General features: G+C 38.7%; 1 protein-coding gene across 4 annotated transcripts in view; it reads left to right on the top strand.

Moving 5' to 3' along the window:
• UBR3 (ubiquitin protein ligase E3 component n-recognin 3) overlaps positions 1-19,159 on the top strand; it is a 221,598-nt gene that overhangs the window by 176,263 nt on the left and 26,176 nt on the right. For all 4 annotated transcript variants that reach the window (XM_051849447.3, XM_089328198.1, XM_089328197.1 and 1 more), the window contains 2 exons: positions 5,296-5,399; positions 17,517-17,641. In XM_051849447.3, the coding sequence (XP_051705407.1) occupies positions 5,296-5,399; positions 17,517-17,641 (229 nt within the window). The remainder of the gene's footprint in view (positions 1-5,295; positions 5,400-17,516; positions 17,642-19,159) is intronic.

The raw sequence follows: 19,159 nt of genomic DNA, 5'->3' as shown, positions 1-19,159 counted from the left end.
GACCTGTCACCTGGTGCTGCCCAGGGTGCACATTAGCAGGAAGCTGGATTGGAAGTGGAATAGCCAAGACTTGAACTCAATATGGAGTATGGGGTATAGGCATCCCAAACAGCAGCCCAATTGCTGTGCCATAGGGTCTGCCTGGGAATATTTTTTTTTAATACAGAAAAAGATCTTGACTTGTTACTGATATTTCTAATTCAAACATAAAATTGAAAGCATTTTTTATCTCTTAACTTTTTTGTTATTTGCATCTTTTTTCTCATTCTGAAAGTCTTGGTTCCTAATAATATTGATATAGTTTCTTGTTTATGTAAGTACAATTGTTTTTGTTTTAAATACCAGTATTACTACTAACCATAAATTTTCTTTGACCTTAGGATATAAGATTACTATATGTGCAATCAAAATATTGTTTTTAAGTTACTTGAAGTAATGTTTCTTGTGTAATAGTTTCATCAACTTGATTTCTAATTAGGCTCATTTGTTTCAGTTAGTTTTTTTTTTCCCCTGAGTATTTAAAGATTGCTTTCCTCCCATGGATTTATTTAGTTTTTATTTTATAAAACTTACATTTTTTCAAAGTATAAACTTACATAACAAAGTAAATTCAGAGGTATCTATCTTCCAGTCCTGTCCATTTGTATGTCATTTTGTGAAATCTCTAATCTGTTGCCCATTTCTAAATACCAGGTTATTGGCCCTTTCCTCTTAATTAAAAATATTTTTATAAAATTATTTATTTGAGAGGCAGAGAGAGCTCCCATCTTCTGGTTCACTCCCCAAATGCCCACAATCGCCAAGGCTAGAGCCAGGAACTAGGAACCCAGTCTAGGTCTCCCATGTTGGTAGCAGGGGCCCAACCACTTGAGGCATGACCTACTGCCTCCCAGACTGCCTTAGCAGAAAGCTAGAATCTGGATCCAGAGTCAGACACCCAGAAATAGCATGCAGGCATCTTAAATGGTGACTTAGCTGCTATGACATTTGCCTACTCTTCTTCATTTTTAAGAAATGCTTGTGGACACTAGCCCCCCCCCCCCTTTTTTTTGTAAATTTTAAGTATGTTTTATCAGATTGTTAAATGTCTTTACTTTAATATAGTTATATTTAATCTTTCCCTTTATTCTGGATATTGAGTAACAGTTTTACAGTCTTTCCCCTACTCTCTCTCTTTTTTTCCCCCCAGAAAGCTTTTATTTAAAGTATACAAACTTCATGGGGTTTCATAAACACAGATTTAGGAACACAGTAATCCTTCCCACCCTACCCTCCCTTGCACCTCCACTCCCTCCCTTCTTCCTCCTCTTTCTCCTATTCCCATTCTTATTTTTTACCAAGATCTATTTTCAATTAACTTTATACATATAAGATTAACCCTACACTAGATAGAGTTCAACAAATATCATGAAAAAAAAAACCCACAACTATTCCTCAACAGTTGAGACAAGGCTGTTCAAAGTCATTGCATCTCAAACTGTCAATTTCACTTCTGTATATTACCTTTTAGGCACTCTATTAGTTACCACAGATCAGGGAGAACATGTGATATTTGTCTTTTTGGGACTGGATTTCCTTTTTTTGGTTTTGTTTTTTAACTCCATGTAGTATTTTATGATGTACACACCCCATAATTTCTTTATTTAGTCTTCAGTTGACAGGCATCTGGATTGATTCCATATCTTAGCTATTGTGAATTGTGCTTCAATAAATATGGGGAAACCATAACTCTTTCATATACTGATATCATTTCCTTTGGGTGAATTCCCATATGGTCATGTGGTAGGTCTATATTCAGATTTCTGAGATAGCTCCATACTTCCACAGTGGCTCTACCAGTTTACATTCCCACTAGCAGTGGATTAGTGTACCTTTTTCCCAACATCTTGCCAGCATTTATTGTTTGTAATTTCTGTATGAAAGCCATTCTAACTGGAGTGAGGTGAAACCTCACTATGGTTATGATTTGCATTTCCTTAATGGCTAATGATCCTGAGCATTTTCTCATGTGTCTGATGGCCATTTGGATTTCCTCTTTTTGAATAATGCCAGAGCCACACAAAGGATCTGTGCAGTCTTCAGTGTGAGCCTGGGGTGCCAAAGCATTGACCCTCTCCCAGCAATCAGTGAGCTGTGAGCATGTGGAGCTGCCCACAGTGACTGCCCAGTGACCCAGCCACACCCTGTGTCCTCCTATGCAGCCACAGAGTTTTCACAGTCCCAGCACACAAGGCTCCCACAGTCACAGGTGCCCAGCGCCCCATCAGTTGTTCCAGCCAGACTCGGGCATCTCCTCTCAGCTAGTTGCTGGGCACACAGACAAAAGCTGGCACAGCTGTTACATATGTTCAAAATGGTGCCCACCCTCTCTCAGCTGGTTACAGGATGCTGTTATGGGGGTGGTCAGGGAGAAAGAAATGTGCCTCCTTTTTTTTCCCTCTAGGTTGGCAGATACACTTTCCCCCACAGGGCTCCAAGCCAGACTTCATGCTCTGCCTGTAGATTTATTGCCAGTGGCTTGGACTGCTGCAGTCTGGTCTCACCTCACTCTCCAAAGCTGGTGCCGAGGCTCTCGGCTGCTGGGGTCCTGTATTGTGCGTTGTGTCTGTGTTCATGCTGCATGTCCACCCACTCCACGTAGATCCACAGCATCCCTCTAAATTACGTGGAGTTTCCACTACAGTTTTCTCCCCAATTCTTCCCTGAGATTGCACTCTCTCCACTTTTTTTTAACTCTCTTCCCCTAGACGAGAGCAGTGAGCTCCCTTCTTATTCTGCCATCTTCCTCCCTTACTCTTTAGTTATAAAAACAATTCACTGATATTTTCTTCTAGTATGCTATGATTTCAGTTTTAAATTTAGATTTCTAATCTATTTGAAAATTATTATGATATATAGTATAATGAATGGGCCCAATTTTATTTTTTCAATTTTACCTATCAGATGTTCTATTCCTTTGCCTTCTCGCAGCAGTAAGTTAAAACAGACCTAAGGAAAGAAAGGTGAAGGAGCTTTTAGTTACTGATGTAGGAAGATCACCTCTAAGATAACAATGTTAAGAGAAAAAAATCCAGGATCAGAAAAAGTATACTCTGCTATCATTTGTGTAACAAGGTAGGCAGGGAAAGATTAGGAAAGTAAATTTGTATCTGCTGATTGAAAATAAACAAACAAAGCAGACCCATACCTATCTGAATATTGAATTTATAGTAGAGGTGACTAACAACCAGTAGGGGATACAGCCTTTATAATAAACAGTGATGGATTAGTTGCATATTTATTTGGGAAATATTGACCCTTATACAATGTTTTAGTGAAGACCTGTGTAGCAAAGGAGGTGTCAGGATTATGCTTCTAGTTAGTTATCATGTGTCATTACTATTTCTTTTAATCTGAAATTGATTGTTTTTCTTTGTATTTCATGACATTGGTTGTTTTTTTTTTTTTTTTTTTTTTTTGAAGAATCCAGGCCAGTTATTCTCTAGAAACTCATTTAATTTGTTTTTGTTCAGTATTTCCTAGTAATGAAATTCAAATTATAAACATTTGACCAAAATGCTACAGAGTAATGGTTAAGATACCTGGTCCCTGTTTGAGGGCCTGGGTTTCATATCTGGTGCTGCCTCATGACTCCAGCTTTCTGCTAATGGGGACTCTGGGGAGCCAGAGGTGGTTTAAGTAATTAGGTTCTTGCCACCCATGTTGGAGACCTGGATTATGTTTCTAGCTACTGGCTTTGTCCTTGGCCCCAGCCCTGACCCTTGCAAGTATTTGGGGAGTGAACCAGCCGATGGGAGAGTGCTCTCTCTCTGCTTGCCTCTCAAAGTATCAGGGTTGGCATTTGGCGCAGTGGTGAAGATACCACTTGAGATAACACACATCCCGTATTAGAATGTCTGGGTTCAAGTCCTGACTCCCTTTTTGATTCTAACTTCCTGCTGATCTGTACCCTGGGAGGTAGCAGTGATGGCTCAAGTAGTTGGGTCCTTGCCACTTACTTGGGAGAACCAGATTGATTTCAGCCTCCTGGCTCCCAGCTTCAGCCTGGCTCAGTCCCAGCTGTAAGGGAAGTGAACCATTGGGTAGACCAAGTGCCTGCCTTAAAAAAAAAAAAAAAGTGACTTGATTTCAATGTACCTGCCTCCTCCACTGCTGCCAGGAAAAAAAAAAAAGTGCCCACTAAATTTTATAATTAGGAGATCATTGTTGATCATTGGGAAAACGATTTCTGTGGGGGATTTGAGTGCTAGAGATGGTGTCCATCTCCTTGGGAATTTTTCTTTTTAAAGAATTTTGGACTTGTAAAGGAGATAGACTAGAGATACTTGAGAGACAAGAAGTAGCAAGACTCATGTCATTAATGAAGAGTTAGCCCTGGAAAGGAAGACTAGTACTGTCTACTAGGATATTTGTAAAGAATGGAGAAATTCGAAGAGCTATCTTTCCCCCTGGCAGTCAGGGACTGACTGACAACCACTGTGCAGTACCTGGTATACAGTGAGTATCAGCAAACATTTGTTAAATGCTAGATCCTAGTAAATGAGTCAAGTGATTTTTGCTTATCCAAGTCTAGTCTGAAGCATAGGTTCAGAATTTGCTTGGTTCTGAATCCTTAAGATTTACTTTTGTTTTCTGACATTAAAAATTAAACCTATAATAAAAAGATCTTATAAAGAAGTTTTAAAAGTTTTTTTAAGAACAAGTTCTACTTTACTGTTTTTCATAATACTGCATATTTATTATTTTGTCTTTTATAGTATATTTTAAGTTCTACTTTGGTTATTCTTTTTTTGAAACCTTGCAGATATTAAAAAAGACTTTCTTTGAATTTTATGTTAGCTATAAAGTTGAAACAACTTTCTAACAAGAGATATTAGTTATGCCTTTCAATGTAATTTGACTTGTGAACTGTATCTGTCCTTTATTATAATGGGAGCAATTTGTTCTTTAGTGCTAAGTTTGTGACAGTAGGTGTCCTGTGAATGAGCCTCCTCATTTGTTGTGAAATTTACTCTCTTATGTTCCATTTAATTCTTCATTTATGTTTCATGATCCCTGTTGTTTAATATGATTTAATAAATTTTTATGCCATTTTTTTCATATTAGATTCTAGGAACTAGGAGTATAAAGATGATATTTTTAGGTAAAAAATATGACCCTGACCTTTTCTTTTTGCATTTCTCAGTTTATAAAAATTCTATTTCTGTTCTCTAAGCATATATACAATACCTGCAGTTAATTATAAAGAGAAGATACATAATACTATCTAAATTGATTACGAAATTTTTTTTTTAGACTGGGAAGTGAGGAACAACAGCCTGAGGTTCCAATTCTTTACCATGATGTAACATCCCTTCTGCTTATCCAGATTTTAATGATGCCACAACCCTTACGCAAAGGTTTGTCTTTATAATTCAAATTTCTAGATTACATACATTTATTAGGAATATTCCAGAAGTCATAGGGACAAATATAGCATTCAGTCTGATGGAAACTTTTGTGATAAATTACATGATTTTTTTCTATTAATAAATCATAATCATATGTAAGAAGATGACTAAGTTTGTCTTTTTTCTTGTGAGTGTATTAATTTTAGCTTTTTAGTCAGGAAGAAATAAACACTTGGGAAAACACTCTTTTTTTTATTTTTATTTTTATTTTTTTGACAGGCAGAGTGGACAGTGAGAGAGAGAGAGACAGAGAGAAAGGTCTTCCTTTGCCGTTGGTTCACCCTCCAATGGCCGCCGCGGCCAGCGCGCTGTGGCCAGCGCACCGCGCTGATCCGATGGCAGGAGCCAGGTACTTATCCTGGTTTCCCATGTGGGTGCAGGGCCCAAGGACTTGGGCCATCCTCCACTGCACTCCCTGGCCACAGCAGAGAGCTGGCCTGGAAGAGGGGCAACCGGGACAGAATCCGGCACCCCGACCGGGACTAGAACCTGGTGTGCCGGCGCCGCAAGGCGGAGGATTAGCCTAGTGAGCCATGGCGCTGGCCCGGAAAAACATTCTTAAATACCTTTATTTTGGGGCTGGTGTTGTGGTGCAGTAGGCTAAACTGCCACCTGCGACATCAGTATCCAATACTAGAGTTCCTGTTCCAGTCCCAGCTGCTCCACTTCCAATCCAGCTCCCTGCTTATGACCTGGGAAAAGCAGTGGAAGGTATCCCAAGTACTTGGGCTCCTGCCACCCGTGTGGGAGACTCAGATAAAGCTCCTGGCTTTGGCTTGACTCAGTGCAGGCTAAAGCTCTCTCTCTGCTTCTTGTAACTGTGACTTTCAAAATAAATAAATCTTAAAAAAAAAAACACACAAAAAAAACCCTTTGTTTTTAAAATAGTTGAAATACAAGTGGAAATATGAAAAACAAAGCAAACTGTCAGCCTTAATGTCTCCTCCTGCTTAGCTGCATACATATTTTAGTATAGTAGTTATCATAGACTTACTCAAGATTTGATGTTCCATCATTTTAAGTTAATGTTAACATAACATTATTAACAACACTAATGTTATTTAAGTAGAATTTTAATTGCTCCATAGTTTTCATTTGAAGATATTTTAAAAAATTAGAGTGTTGGAAACTGGTTTTTGATTGCTATTATAAATTACAGTAGAAAGAACATCTATGGATGTATAACAGCCTTGTTCCTGGAGAAGACATTCCTTTTTTGTATCTCAACCTGATAATTTAATAAAATGCTTTATCTAAGAGTTCAGAAGGGTCCAGAAGAAGCTCCTGGCTCCTGGCTTTGGCTTGGCCCAACCCTGGCCATTCGTTCAGCCATTTGGGGACTGAAACAGTAGGTAGATCTCTCTGTCTGTCTCCCCTCTCTTTCTCTGTAACTCTGCCTTCAAATATGTAAATAAATCTTCAAAAAAAAAAAAAAAAAAAAAGAATACAGAGGGATCATTTTTTTTAAAAAGTAGGCAAATAATGACATTTCATGAAAATATGATACCCCATAAAGAGCAAAATATTGTCATAATAACAAAAATATTATTTTATACTAACACAATGGATTTTGAATTATTATGTAATGGTTAGGCACAAACATTTGGAGCAGCAGTTAAGATGCTGTTTGAGTGCTGGTTCCTCCACTTCTGACCCAGCTTCCTGAATCCAGCTAATACACACCCTGGGAGACAGCAAATGATGGGTCAAGCACGATGGGCCCTGCCAACCTTATAGGAGACTCTGACTGAATTTGTGGCTCCTGGTTATGCCATGGCCCTGCCTTGCTATTGCAGGCATTTAGGAAGTAAACTAGCCAATTGAAGATATCCTCCTTCCAGACCCCTCCTACTCCTTTCTCTTTCAGATAAAATGAAAGTAAATTAAAAATAAAATAAAATTCACTAGGCCTACAACTTTAAAGAGTACCATTGTAGTGCAGTCACAGAATTGTGTGACTATCACCATTCTTTTGTTCTATAACATTTCATCTGTCCCAAAGGAACTACATCTATTAAGCAGTCCCTCCTCATTTTCTTGGCTGTTGTATGAATTTAATAATTTATATTTGCCAACTTTAAATTCTAAACCTATCATATAGCCTCATTGAAGTTAATCTCTTTGCAAAATCAATTTTAAATTCTTTTTTTATTTCACTTTTGTTATTTTTCTTTATTTTAGTTGCCTTGCAGTCATGCTGATTTACTCCTGATTATGCTCCTTTAATTATACTAGTACCATTACATTTTGAAATACAAAAAAAAAATTGCTTTGTTTAATGGTTTCAATATATTTAAATACTTTATTTAAATGCATCTTTTACATGTAAGCTTAGTTATTACATAAACCTGAAAAGGTAAGAGGGAAAGAACTTTGATGTATGGATGGAATTTTGTTTTTATAATTCATATTCAACCTAAAGAGAAAACATTTCAATTAAAAGTAAAGGATGTTGGTTGTTTCAGTGCCTAACTGAGAGCTGTAGCTAGTGCATTGTCCTCCTGTCAGAAAGTAACTGTTGGGGGCGGTGCTGTGGCACAGTAGGTTAATCCTCCACCTGCAGCACCAGCATCCCATATGGTCACTGGTTCTAGTCCCAGCTGCTCCTCTTCCAATCCAGCTCTCTGCTGTGGCCTGGGAAAGCAGTAGAGGATGGCCCATATGCGAGGATGGCCCATATGCTTGGGCCCCTGCACTGCATGTGGGAGACTGGGAAGAAGCACCTGGCTCCTGGCTTCGATCAGCGCAGCTCCAGCCATTGTGGCCATTTGGGGAGTGAACCAGTGGAAGGAAGACCTTTCTCTCTGTCTCTCCCTCTCAAATAAATGAATAAAAAAATCTTAAAAAAAAAAAAGAAAGAAAGAAAGTGTTGTCACTAACTTCTAACAGAAGTTAATGCCAAAAGGCAATGTAATATACTGATTAGCTGATGCTAGTGAGTTTAATTTACTAGAAACAGATTCTAAAACTGTGTTCTAAAATGACTGAAGAAAATTAATCTTCTTAATTTACTAATGATTAAATGAATAGAATAGATTCAAGAAAACAGCTATATAAAAGTTTATAATATTGTTAGTAATCATGCTTTAAAGTAATATTTTAAAATTGTTTTTTGGTGGAAATATTTAATAAGTTAAATGCTTATTTATTACTTAATTGTGAAAGTAATTGCCTGATTCAGTTCAAGCACTGTTTAATGAGTACCTATTATGGTACCTGGTTGATACGCTTCTTTGCCAGATTATGGAGATACAAAGATGAATAAAAATATGGACTTCGCCTTTGAGGAACCAGATAGTTAAGTGTTTAGCAGTCACTAAATTTCCATTTAGTTAGTATTACTTTTAAAAACCTGTGATTTGTATTATTTCTTCAAATTTTATAATAGTTTAAGAATAGATTAATGGTTCTTTTTATTAAGCTGCTGTAGGCACATTGTATAATATGTTCAATATCATTGTCATGATGAATTCCTCTTAGAATTTAGGGCCAGACCAACAAACTGGCATTATTATTATTATTGCTATTATTATTATTATTAATTTTTCTTTCACACATTGAGGAACTTGATAGACACTTTTTTTTAAAGTTTTATTTTATTTTGAAAGTCAGAGTTACACAGAGAAGAGGCAAAGAGAGAGAGAGAGAGAGGTATTCCATCTGCTGGTTCACTCCTCAGATGGCTGCAATGGCCAGAGCTGTGCCGATCTGAAGCCAGGAGCCTGGAGCTGCTTCTGGATCTCCGATGCAGGTGCAGGGGCCCAAGGACTTGGGCCATCTTCCACTGCTTTCCCAGGCCACAGCAGAGAGCTGGATTGTAAGTGGAGCAGCTGGATTTGAACCAGCACCCATATGGGATGCCAGAACTGCAGGCGGTGGCTTTACCCTCTACACCACGGCACCAGCCCCATTGGTAGAGACTTTTACTGCTAGAAAGTTCAGAGTTTAATTATTTTAAGTTACTTTAGTTTTTTTTTTTTTCTATTTATTTATTTTTTTGACAGGCAGAGTGGACAGTGAGAGAGAGACAGGGAGAAAAGTCTTCCTTTTACCATTGGTTCACCCTCCAATGGCCGCTGCGGCCAGCATGCTGTAGGCGGTGCACTGCGCTGATCCGATGGCAGGAGCCAGGTGCCTCTCCTGGTCTCCCAAGGGGTGCAGGGCCATCCTCCACTGCACTCCCTGGCCATAGCAGAGAGCTGGCCTGGAAGAGGGGCAACCGGGACAGAATCCGGCGCCCCAACCGGGACTAGAACCTGGTGTGCTGGCGCCGCAAGGCGGAGGATTAGCCTAGTGAGCCACGGTGCAGGCCTTAAGTTACTTTAGTTTTCCTCAGATAACTTTTCTAGGGGTATGGAAGGATTGTAGATGAGTGGAATTGGAATTGTTAATATTCCTTTTTAACTCCCATTGACCTAGGAGTTAACAGTTGGTGATGTTGATTGTGTTTCTGTTTTAACAATCTGTATTTGTCTGATTGTTAGTTATTGGTTGTTATTGGAAAAGAAAAGGAGGGAAGAAAATTTTGCTGTTTATATGATTTTGTCTGAAAATAGGTTAAGAAAGCCACCTATAACCTCTTAAACTATTTTAATGTTTAGTACTATTTCAGATTAAAAGACCTTTTTACACCAATTGTCTGATCTGAAGCTCAAATTAAATATATTAAAGACAGATGTTTCTTTCATCTCTATTTTTTTATTTTATTTTATTTTTGATGGGCAGAGTGGACAGTGAGAGAGAGACAGAGAGAAAGGTCTTCCTTTGCCGTTGGCTCACCCTCCAATGGCCGCCACGGCCGGCGTGCTGCGGCCGGCACACTGCGCTGATCCGAAGCCAGGAGCCAGGTGCCTCTCCTGGTCTCCCATGGGGTGCAGGGCCCAAGTACTTGGGCCATCCTCCACTGCACTCCCTGGCCACAGCAGAGAGCTGGCCTGGAAGAGGGGCAACCGGGACAGAATCCGGCACCCCGACTGGGACTAGAACCCGGTGTGCCGGCGCCGCAGGCGGAGGATTAGCCTAGTGAGCCATGGCTCCGGCCTCATCTCTATTTATATGCTTTATATATCATTATGCCCATCAGTGACTGGCCTCCAAAGAACAAGCTTAGAAGTAACATCAGATACATCACTGTTTTTGGATATTTGTATTTAGTTCTCCGTGTCCAGGAGAAAGGGAGTTATAATTTAGGATCAAATTTGGCTGTTTATAGTGGAAAAGAAACAAAAAAAAATAACATAGTAACTTAAATAAGATAGTTTAATTTTCTTTCATACAGAAAGAAGTGTGAAGGTAGGCAGGCCTGTGCTTCTATTTCACAGAACCAAGTTCCCTATAATGGGGTTCTCACCTTCCTGTGCCTGGGTAGCTGCTAGAGTTCTAGCCTTCAAGTCTAGTTTAAGGCAGTAGAATATAAAGTTGCAGGAGGAAAGTTGTTGTACCCTGTACTGTGTGTGTGTGTGTGTGTCTGTCTCTCTCCAAAAGAAATCTCCAGTGTGGGTATCAGGAACCCAATTACTTAAGCTATCCCTGCTGCTTTCCAGGGTCTGAATTGGCAGGAACCTGAGTCAGGAGCTAGAGCCAAGAGTTGAATCCATGTACTTTGATGTGGGATGTGTTTTAACTGCTAGGCTAAATACCCACTCCCGCCTTCTCTTTTAAGAGACCCTTTTAGAAGATCCTCACAGATTTTCCAATTATTTCATTTTGGCTAAAATTCTTCTCCTTTTTGATCTTCCAGAGCTTAACACTTAAAATCATTATCTTTTAAAAGAAGAGTCAGTTACTCAAGTTGTTTCCTACTTTTTTGTTATTGAGGAAACTCACAAATCTGCTTTCAACTATGGTTTATAGGATAGGTATTCCTGGATTCTCTGGAGTCCCTGGTTCTCGTGGTTATTGACTATCTCCACTTCCAAGATTCCATAAATAAGGCCCATGATAGGCAGATAGAAGGCTGCTTATTATTTGTGGTTCACTGTAAGAAAGAAAATTTCTCAAGTTTTTATTTGTTACAAGCCAAGTCTTTGAAAGTAAAACTTTATTCTAGACGGTCTCAAACATATAGTTTCATGAACCCCAGTTGTACCAAGTGTCAACTCATAACCAATCTTTTTTTATTTATACCCTCACCTGTTCCTCCTGTTCATCATTGGTTATTTTGAAGTAAATCCCAGACATTGGATTAGTGTTAATTATGTATCTCTAAAAGATAAGTATTCAATACACATAACTGTAATACTATGAACAGACTTAAAAATGGACAGTTCTGCTTTAATATCATTAAATATCGAGTCAGTGTTCAGATTTCCATGACTACTTTGTATAAATGATTTCTAACTTGATTTTTTTTTTTTTACTTACCATCCAGTGTACACTCATTGGTTTGATTATATTTCTTTTAAATCTTTGGGTTTCCTCCCTCCTCTACCTCCATTATATTTTATTTGTTGAAGAATCTGAGTGTTTTGACCTTTAGAGTTTCCCATAGATTGTATATTGCTAATTGCATCCCATGGTATCATTTAATAGCATGTTATTTTGTCTCTCTCAGTTTTCTACAAAGTGGCAGATAGACTTAGTCAAGTGGATTCAGTTTCTTCTTTTTTTGCAGAAATGTTTCATTGATGGCATCAGGTATTTTCATCAAGAGACATAATGTCCAGTTGTTTCTCTTTATGTGACCCTAAAGGTTATTAATTATTGCCTAGATTTATTTATTTATTTTATTTGTTGGGTAGACTTTTTTTAAATGCTGTTCCATTACTTTTTTTTTTTTTTTAAGATTTATTCATTTATTTGAAAGTCAAGAGTTACAGAGAGAGAGAGAGAGAGACAGAGACAGAGAGAGAGAAAGGAGAGATTCTTGATCTTCCATCTGCCAGTTCACTCCCAAAATGGCTGCAACAGCTGGAGCTGGGCCAATCTGAATCCAGGAGCCAGAAGCTTCTTCTGGGTCTCCCATTTGGGTCCAGGGGCCCAAGTACTTCAACCTTTTTTTTTTTTTTTTTTTTTTTTGCTGCTTTCCCAAGCACTTTAGCAGGGAGCTGGATCAGAAGTGGAGAATCTCAAACTGGCACCCATATGGGATGCCAGTGTTGCAAGCAGCAGCTTTATCCACTATGCCCCAGTGCCGATCCCAGGTGGAATTCTTGTGTGTGTGTGTGTGTGTGGTTTTTTGTTTGTTTGTTTTACAGGCAGAGTGGACAGTGAGAGAGAGAGAGAGAGAGAGAGAGAGAGAGGTCTTCCTTTTCCGTTGGTTCACCCCACAGTGGCCGTTGCAGCCAGTGCACTGCGGCCAGCGCACCACGCTGATCCAAAGCCAGGAGCTGGGTGCTTCTCCTGGTCTCCCATGTGGGTGCAGGGCCCAAGGACTTGGGCCATCCTCCACTGCACTCCTGGGCCATAGCAGAGAGCTGGCCTGGAAGAGGAGCAACCGGGAGAGAATCCAGCGCCCTGACCGGGACTAGAACCCGGGGTGCCGGCACCACAAGGTGGAGGATTAGCTATTGAGCTGTGGCGCCGGCCAGGTGGAATTCTTTTTTTAAATTTTTTTTATTTTATTTTTTTTGACAGGCAGAGTGGATAGTGAGAGAGAGAGACAGAGAGAAAGATCTTCCTTTGCCGTTGGTTCACCCCCCCCAATGGCCGCCGCGGTCAGCGTGCTGCAGCTGATGCACCGCGCTGATCCGTAGCCAGGAGCCAGGTGTTTCTCTTGGTCTCCCTTGCGGGTGCAGGGCCCAAGCACTTGGGCCATCCTCCACTGCACTCCGGAGCCACAGCAGAGAGCTGGACTGGAAGAGGAGCAACCGGGACAGAATGTGGTGCCCCGACTGGGACTAGAACCTGGGGTGCAGGTGCCGCAGGCAGAGGATTAGCCTATTGAGCCGTGGCGCTGGCTAGGTGGAATTCTTATAGATAAGTTTTTCTTATTTGTTTATCCATTGATGGTAAAGACTGGGTAAATTTTTTTTATTTACTAGTTTTCAGAAAAATGAATTTTATTTTAGCATTCTACACAGGTGATTGCTTTGTAACTTTTTAGTGCTATTGTTGAATTCATGGATATTTGCTATCTTTCAACCCCACTGTAGAATAAAAATTATTTCTATTCTTTAGGTTGACTCTTGCCTACTGCTATGACTCCAGCAATCTCTGATAGCTTCATAAGTCTAAGACTTTTTAATATGTGGTTCCAGAGTTTATTGCTGGGCTCAGGGATCCATGAGTCTTCTAAAATTGTATAGAACATTTGTGTGTGTGTCTATATGCATGTTTTTCTGAGTAATTCCATAGCTCTTACCAGATTTTCAAAAGGATCTTGACACTTAAAAGTTAATTATTTATTAAATTCTGAATATTCCTTGCCAGAGACAAATAAATAGTTCTATAATAAGAAATGACAGTAAGAAATTTGGTTTTGTAGTTGTAAAGTCAGCTGATTACAGTGGGTTCAGAAATGAGAGGGAGGTGAGAGAACAGAGAGTAATGAGCAGAGAGAATGCTAAGAGTTAATTGTAGGGGCCAGGAAGAGGCATGAGGGGAGAAAACAGAAGCTATGTGGGGTGTAATTCAGAGGATTTATTTTTTGTTTTTAAGACAGGAGAATTGTACGCATGTTTAAAATGTTTGCCATTCCTTCATGTTCTGCATACTAACTCTGGGTGGTCCTTTACCTTAAATGTTACTCTCACTTAGAAGCTCTTCTTTTGAATATTCCTTCTTTCTTTTCCATAATACCTTGTCCATAGCTCTCCTTTGACATTTGTCTTATTGTCATAACAATAGATTTTTGAAATTATCTCCCTCTATGAATTCCTGCAGAACTAGCATCATTTTCTGAGTGTATCCTGCATGTATACCTGGGATATAATATGCTCAGTAAATGTTTGTGGAATGGAATGGTTGGGTTAAAAATCCATAGATTTTTTTCCTGATAATTATTTAATTTCTATTTTGAAATTCAAGAAAACTATCACTTTTTTTTTTAATCTGTAGATCTTATGTTGTGTTTACTTTTAGATAATGTTACCTGAGAATGTTGGCAGTTCATTAGACCCAAAATTCAGTTTTTAAAGTATACCCAAGGGAATAGCATTACTACCTTATTTAGTTGTTAGATCGATTTGGGACCTTTTCTTGGTTCTATGTTGATTAAGGCAAATAAAATCTTATTAGACTGGATTCTTCATTTTGCAAAGAGAGAATAGACTCAAACTTACCACACAGAAAAGCACATCACAAATGGATTTTTATCATAGACTAGACTTTTCAGAAAGGGTCAGAGCACATGTAGTTAGTGACTCCAGATTGTAAAAGGGAAGACTAAGAAGATTTTATATCTGCATCTACTTTGAGCAAAGTGCTTTATGGAAGGAGTCATGTGTGTGTGCGTGTGTGTGTGTGCGTGCGTGTGTGTGTATTACAAAAATGTTTCATGATAATTTCAGAAAAAGAACAAAATGTCTGATACCATCTTTAGATCATGTCCTATTTATTGTATGCCCTTTTCCCAGAGATTTTCTTGTTTTACATATACTCTGCTATGTCCTAAAACAAACTCAAACCATTTTGTTTTATTTTAATTCTAAAATAATGGGAAAGAAACTTACACAAGCATCTGAATCCTCTTGGTCTTCTTATTTATCACTTGTACTAACCATGGTACCTGTAGGCAAGTCAGTAGATAATTACTTGTTTGTTAAGTAACAATATTTCCCCAGGCGACTAGCAACTCCTTGAAAAATGCTGGCAAAAACAAACACAAATCATAAAGTAGATACTTAGAACTTATTCAGTTTTTAAATGTGTTTTCATGCCTTATCCACTAAAGACAATCTGGTTCACTTAGATTCAGTTGTTTTCATTCCAGAGTCAAGTCCTTGTCCCAGTTAATGTTGATACATTTTAAATTATGTATTCCTGCTTTATCGTTTTATATTGATTAAAAAATAGGAAATATGGTCAAAGATTTACATAAGATGGGTTGATAAATACTGTTTTAATTTCATGATGTGACATTTAAAAAATTTTAATGACAAATGTCAAATAAGTGACAAAATGATGTTTAGTAGTTTGGCCTTCACAGCAGTTTAGCGTAGGAAGTAAAAAGTAAAAACTACAGATTGTATTTGTCACTGAGGGAATTAAGTACATCCTGTGTGACTCCACAGGGAGATGTCTCTGAACCAGTTTCCTCATGCAGTGTGCCTTAGCTGATTTGAAGAATTACCAAACCAAGAAGTGGTCTTGCTTGCCCCTTAACACAACCACTTAAAGCGGGATTACAGATCTAAGCATGAAAGTATTGAAGTCTAGTCCAGGATGTTAAAATTGGTTTTAAAAATATATAAAAGTAAAGAATTGACAATATTTGGTGATCACTACTTTTTTAGGGCTTAATTTTTTTCCCTGATATCTCAATTTTTATTCCATTCACCTGTATTTCTATTTTAAAATTGACTTAAGGAATATTTAAAAGTGCAGTTAAGAGGACTGGGTAGTTTAATGTGGGGAGAAAGAGACAGGAAAGTTTCAAGTATATCTACAAATTCAAACTTCAATAACTGACTTAATAGAATATTTACTTACTAGGGGTGTAGTATAATGTGACAGAAGGAATCCTGAACCGGAAGTAACCTTGTCTCAGTGGATTCAGATTTTTACCTGAGTGCCTTTTGACTTTTTTTTTTTTTTTTTAATTTAATTTTTTTGACAGGCAGAGTGGATAGTGAGAGAGAGAGAGACAGAGAGAAAGGTCCTCCTTTTGCCGTTGGTTCACCCTCCAATGGCTGCCGCGGCCGGCGCACCGTGCTTATCCGATGGCAGGAGCCAGGTACTTCTCCTGGTCTCCCATGGGGTGCAGGGCCCAAGGACTTGGGCCATCCTCCACTGCACTCCCTGGCCACAGCAGAGAGCTGGCCTGGAAGAGGGGCAACCGGGACAGAATCCGGTGCCCCGACTGGGACTAGAACCCGGTGTGCCGGCACCGCAAGGCGGAGGATTAGCCTAGTGAGCCACGGCGCTAGCCGCCTTTTGACTTTGATATCAAAAGCACATCCCTCTGAAACTCAGTTGTCCAATCGAGACTATTTTGAGTATCAAGTGAGACATTTGAGAAAATTTTCTGTTATTAGATGATTACAGTGTCAATTGGAATTATTAAGTTCGCATTTATTAAGTTCCTAATGTGTACCAGAATCTGTCAGGTACTTGGCATATTGTTGCTACTATTTTTATATTGCTATAGTTCTCATTAAATTTTGAAACTCATTTAAAAACATAAATATGGGGATTTCTTTTTTTAACTTCTATAAGCTTGATATAATTTGAGAAGTAGAAGATGTGTTGGTTTTAAGTGCTGAGACATTGTTAAAGAGTACCTGAAGCCTACTAAGGGCATTTGCCAAGGTTCCATACTTCCTGAGTATTCAAGATTGAATGGCATTAGCACTCTGGTCTTCTTCTTCTTCTTCTTCTTTTTTTTTTTTTTAATTTATATATTTATTTGAAAGAGCTATGCAGAGAGAGAAATAGAGAGAAAGAGAAAATCTTCCATCCTCTGGTTCACTCTCCAACTGGCCACAACAACCAGAGCTGCACGGATCCTAAGCTAGGAACCAGGAGCTTCCTCCACATCTCCCATGTGGTTGCAGGGGCCCAAGGACCTGGGCCATCTTCCACTGCTTTCCCAGGCCATAGCAGAGAGCTGGATCAGAAGGACGCAAACCGTCGCCCATATGGGATGCCGGCATTGCATGCAGCAGTTTTACCTGCTACACCACACAGCACCTACCCCAGCACTCTGGTCTTCTAAAAGAGAACACTCTTTCCGCTCTGCTAAATGCCTCTCACTTACATATTCTGTGGTTGAATAGGGGGACATTTGCTGTCAGAATTTCCGCTCCATTGAGTAACTAATAGTATATTGTAACTTCATTTTATTAACTACTTAAGTGATGAACAGAAAGAAATTACACATGCAAGAAAGGTTCATGTTTGTGAAATTATCTTGAGGTCAAAATGTCTAGATTCCAAAGAACTAATGATTTTCTCTTTTTCTTGTAGAACACTTCACTTGCATTGTGAAGGTGCTTTTTACCCTACTGTACACACAGGCTCTTGCAGCACTTTCAGTTAAATGCAGTGAGGAAGATAGGTCAGCCTGGAAACATGCGGGAGCTGTCAAAAAGGTTAGTCTTTTCTCTAAATTTGTCATGTAATAGTTTGGGAAACTCATTTAAGTTGGTGATGTGAGTGAATGAGTAGATGTATGAGAGAAAATCAGTTTAATATTTTAGTTTAGTTTCCAGCTAAAACAAGTAAAAAATGTTCTGGCACAGTCAGGCTACCTGCATCTGTCTCTAAACTTTGGCCTTTATTCCTTTATATTTGGGCAGTTTTATTTTGCCTTTGCAGCAAGTCTTAAATTTAGAAAAGTTATAAAAATGTGGCAATGCAGTGAGCAGATAGCAAAATGTATGTGAATTACCTATTTCATTTATCTGTCATTTCTGTTTCTCTTTGTCTCTATCCCCAATCATGATTAAAATTTAAATTCCTAGCCTTATGGTAGGCATTTGGCCTAGCAATTAACACATCGTTTGAGATGCCCGTGTCCCACTTTGGTGTACCTAAGTTGGATACCCAGCGGTGCCTTCTACTGCCAGCTTTCTGCTAATGGGCCCAGGGAGACAGCAGTGATACCTCAAGTAGCTGAGTCCCTACCATCCTGTGGGAGACCTGAACTGAGATGTCGAGCACTGCAGGCATCTGGGGAATGAGTCTGAGTGGGAGCTCTCTGTCTGTTTCTCTCTGCCTCTCAAATTTAAAATCAATAAATCAATGAATAAATTATTAAAATACATTCTAGACTTTTCTTAATTATGTCTCTTTATAATACTGCTTGTTGGGGTGGGTGTTTAGCCTACTGGTTAAGGTGTCTCTTCAAACTGCTTGGGACACTTGCATCCCTGCAGACTTTGTCCCCAAACAGGAGCTGTTTTGGGTACTTGAGGATTGAGCCAGTGAAAGAAAATGCTCTCTTTCTCTTTGTCCCTATCTCTCTAATAAAATAAAATTAATTAAAAAAAATCTCTTCCCCAAATCAATAAATATGACCTTAAAAACATACTAGGACATAACAAATTTTTAGCAAATGTAAGTTCTCTTGAAATTAAACAATATGGAAAAATTGTGCAAATTTAGTTAAATGTGTTTTCAGTGGCTTGAGAATAAATGAGATACTATAGAACCAAAGAACTGACCAAGTGATTTGTATTACAGATAGGTGATGTTTATTTGGAGAAGTTGTTAGGAAAAATTAACATTCTTTTGATTGGCTCACAGAATCTTAGAATTTTTTAACCTCGTTAAAAAAGTTTTGTTAAAATCATATCTAGCTTATCGAAGGAGAGAGGGCCAGTTTATAAATACTTGAAATATATTCAATATAACCTTCAATTTTATCAATATGGTATCATCATGAAGTGTGTTAAATTGGTTGGTTGGCTATCAAAATCTAATACTACGCTAGTCTCCTGTCACTAGAGATATTACATTATTGTTCATGATGTACAAACTGCCTGAACCCCAGCTTTTGTTAAATTAGGGGTTTGGACCATTTGATTTATAAGGGCTCCCTTTGTTTCTCACATTTTATTCTGAATTTGGAAAATGAATTTCTGGGTTTTTTGAATTATTTTTTTAAC

This window comes from Oryctolagus cuniculus, chromosome 3, assembly GCF_051225735.1.
Source record: "Oryctolagus cuniculus isolate XC-2025 breed Fujian yellow rabbit chromosome 3, ASM5122573v1, whole genome shotgun sequence".
Classification (NCBI taxonomy): domain Eukaryota; kingdom Metazoa; phylum Chordata; class Mammalia; order Lagomorpha; family Leporidae; genus Oryctolagus; species Oryctolagus cuniculus.
This window is presented reverse-complemented; position numbering and strand designations above follow the sequence as displayed.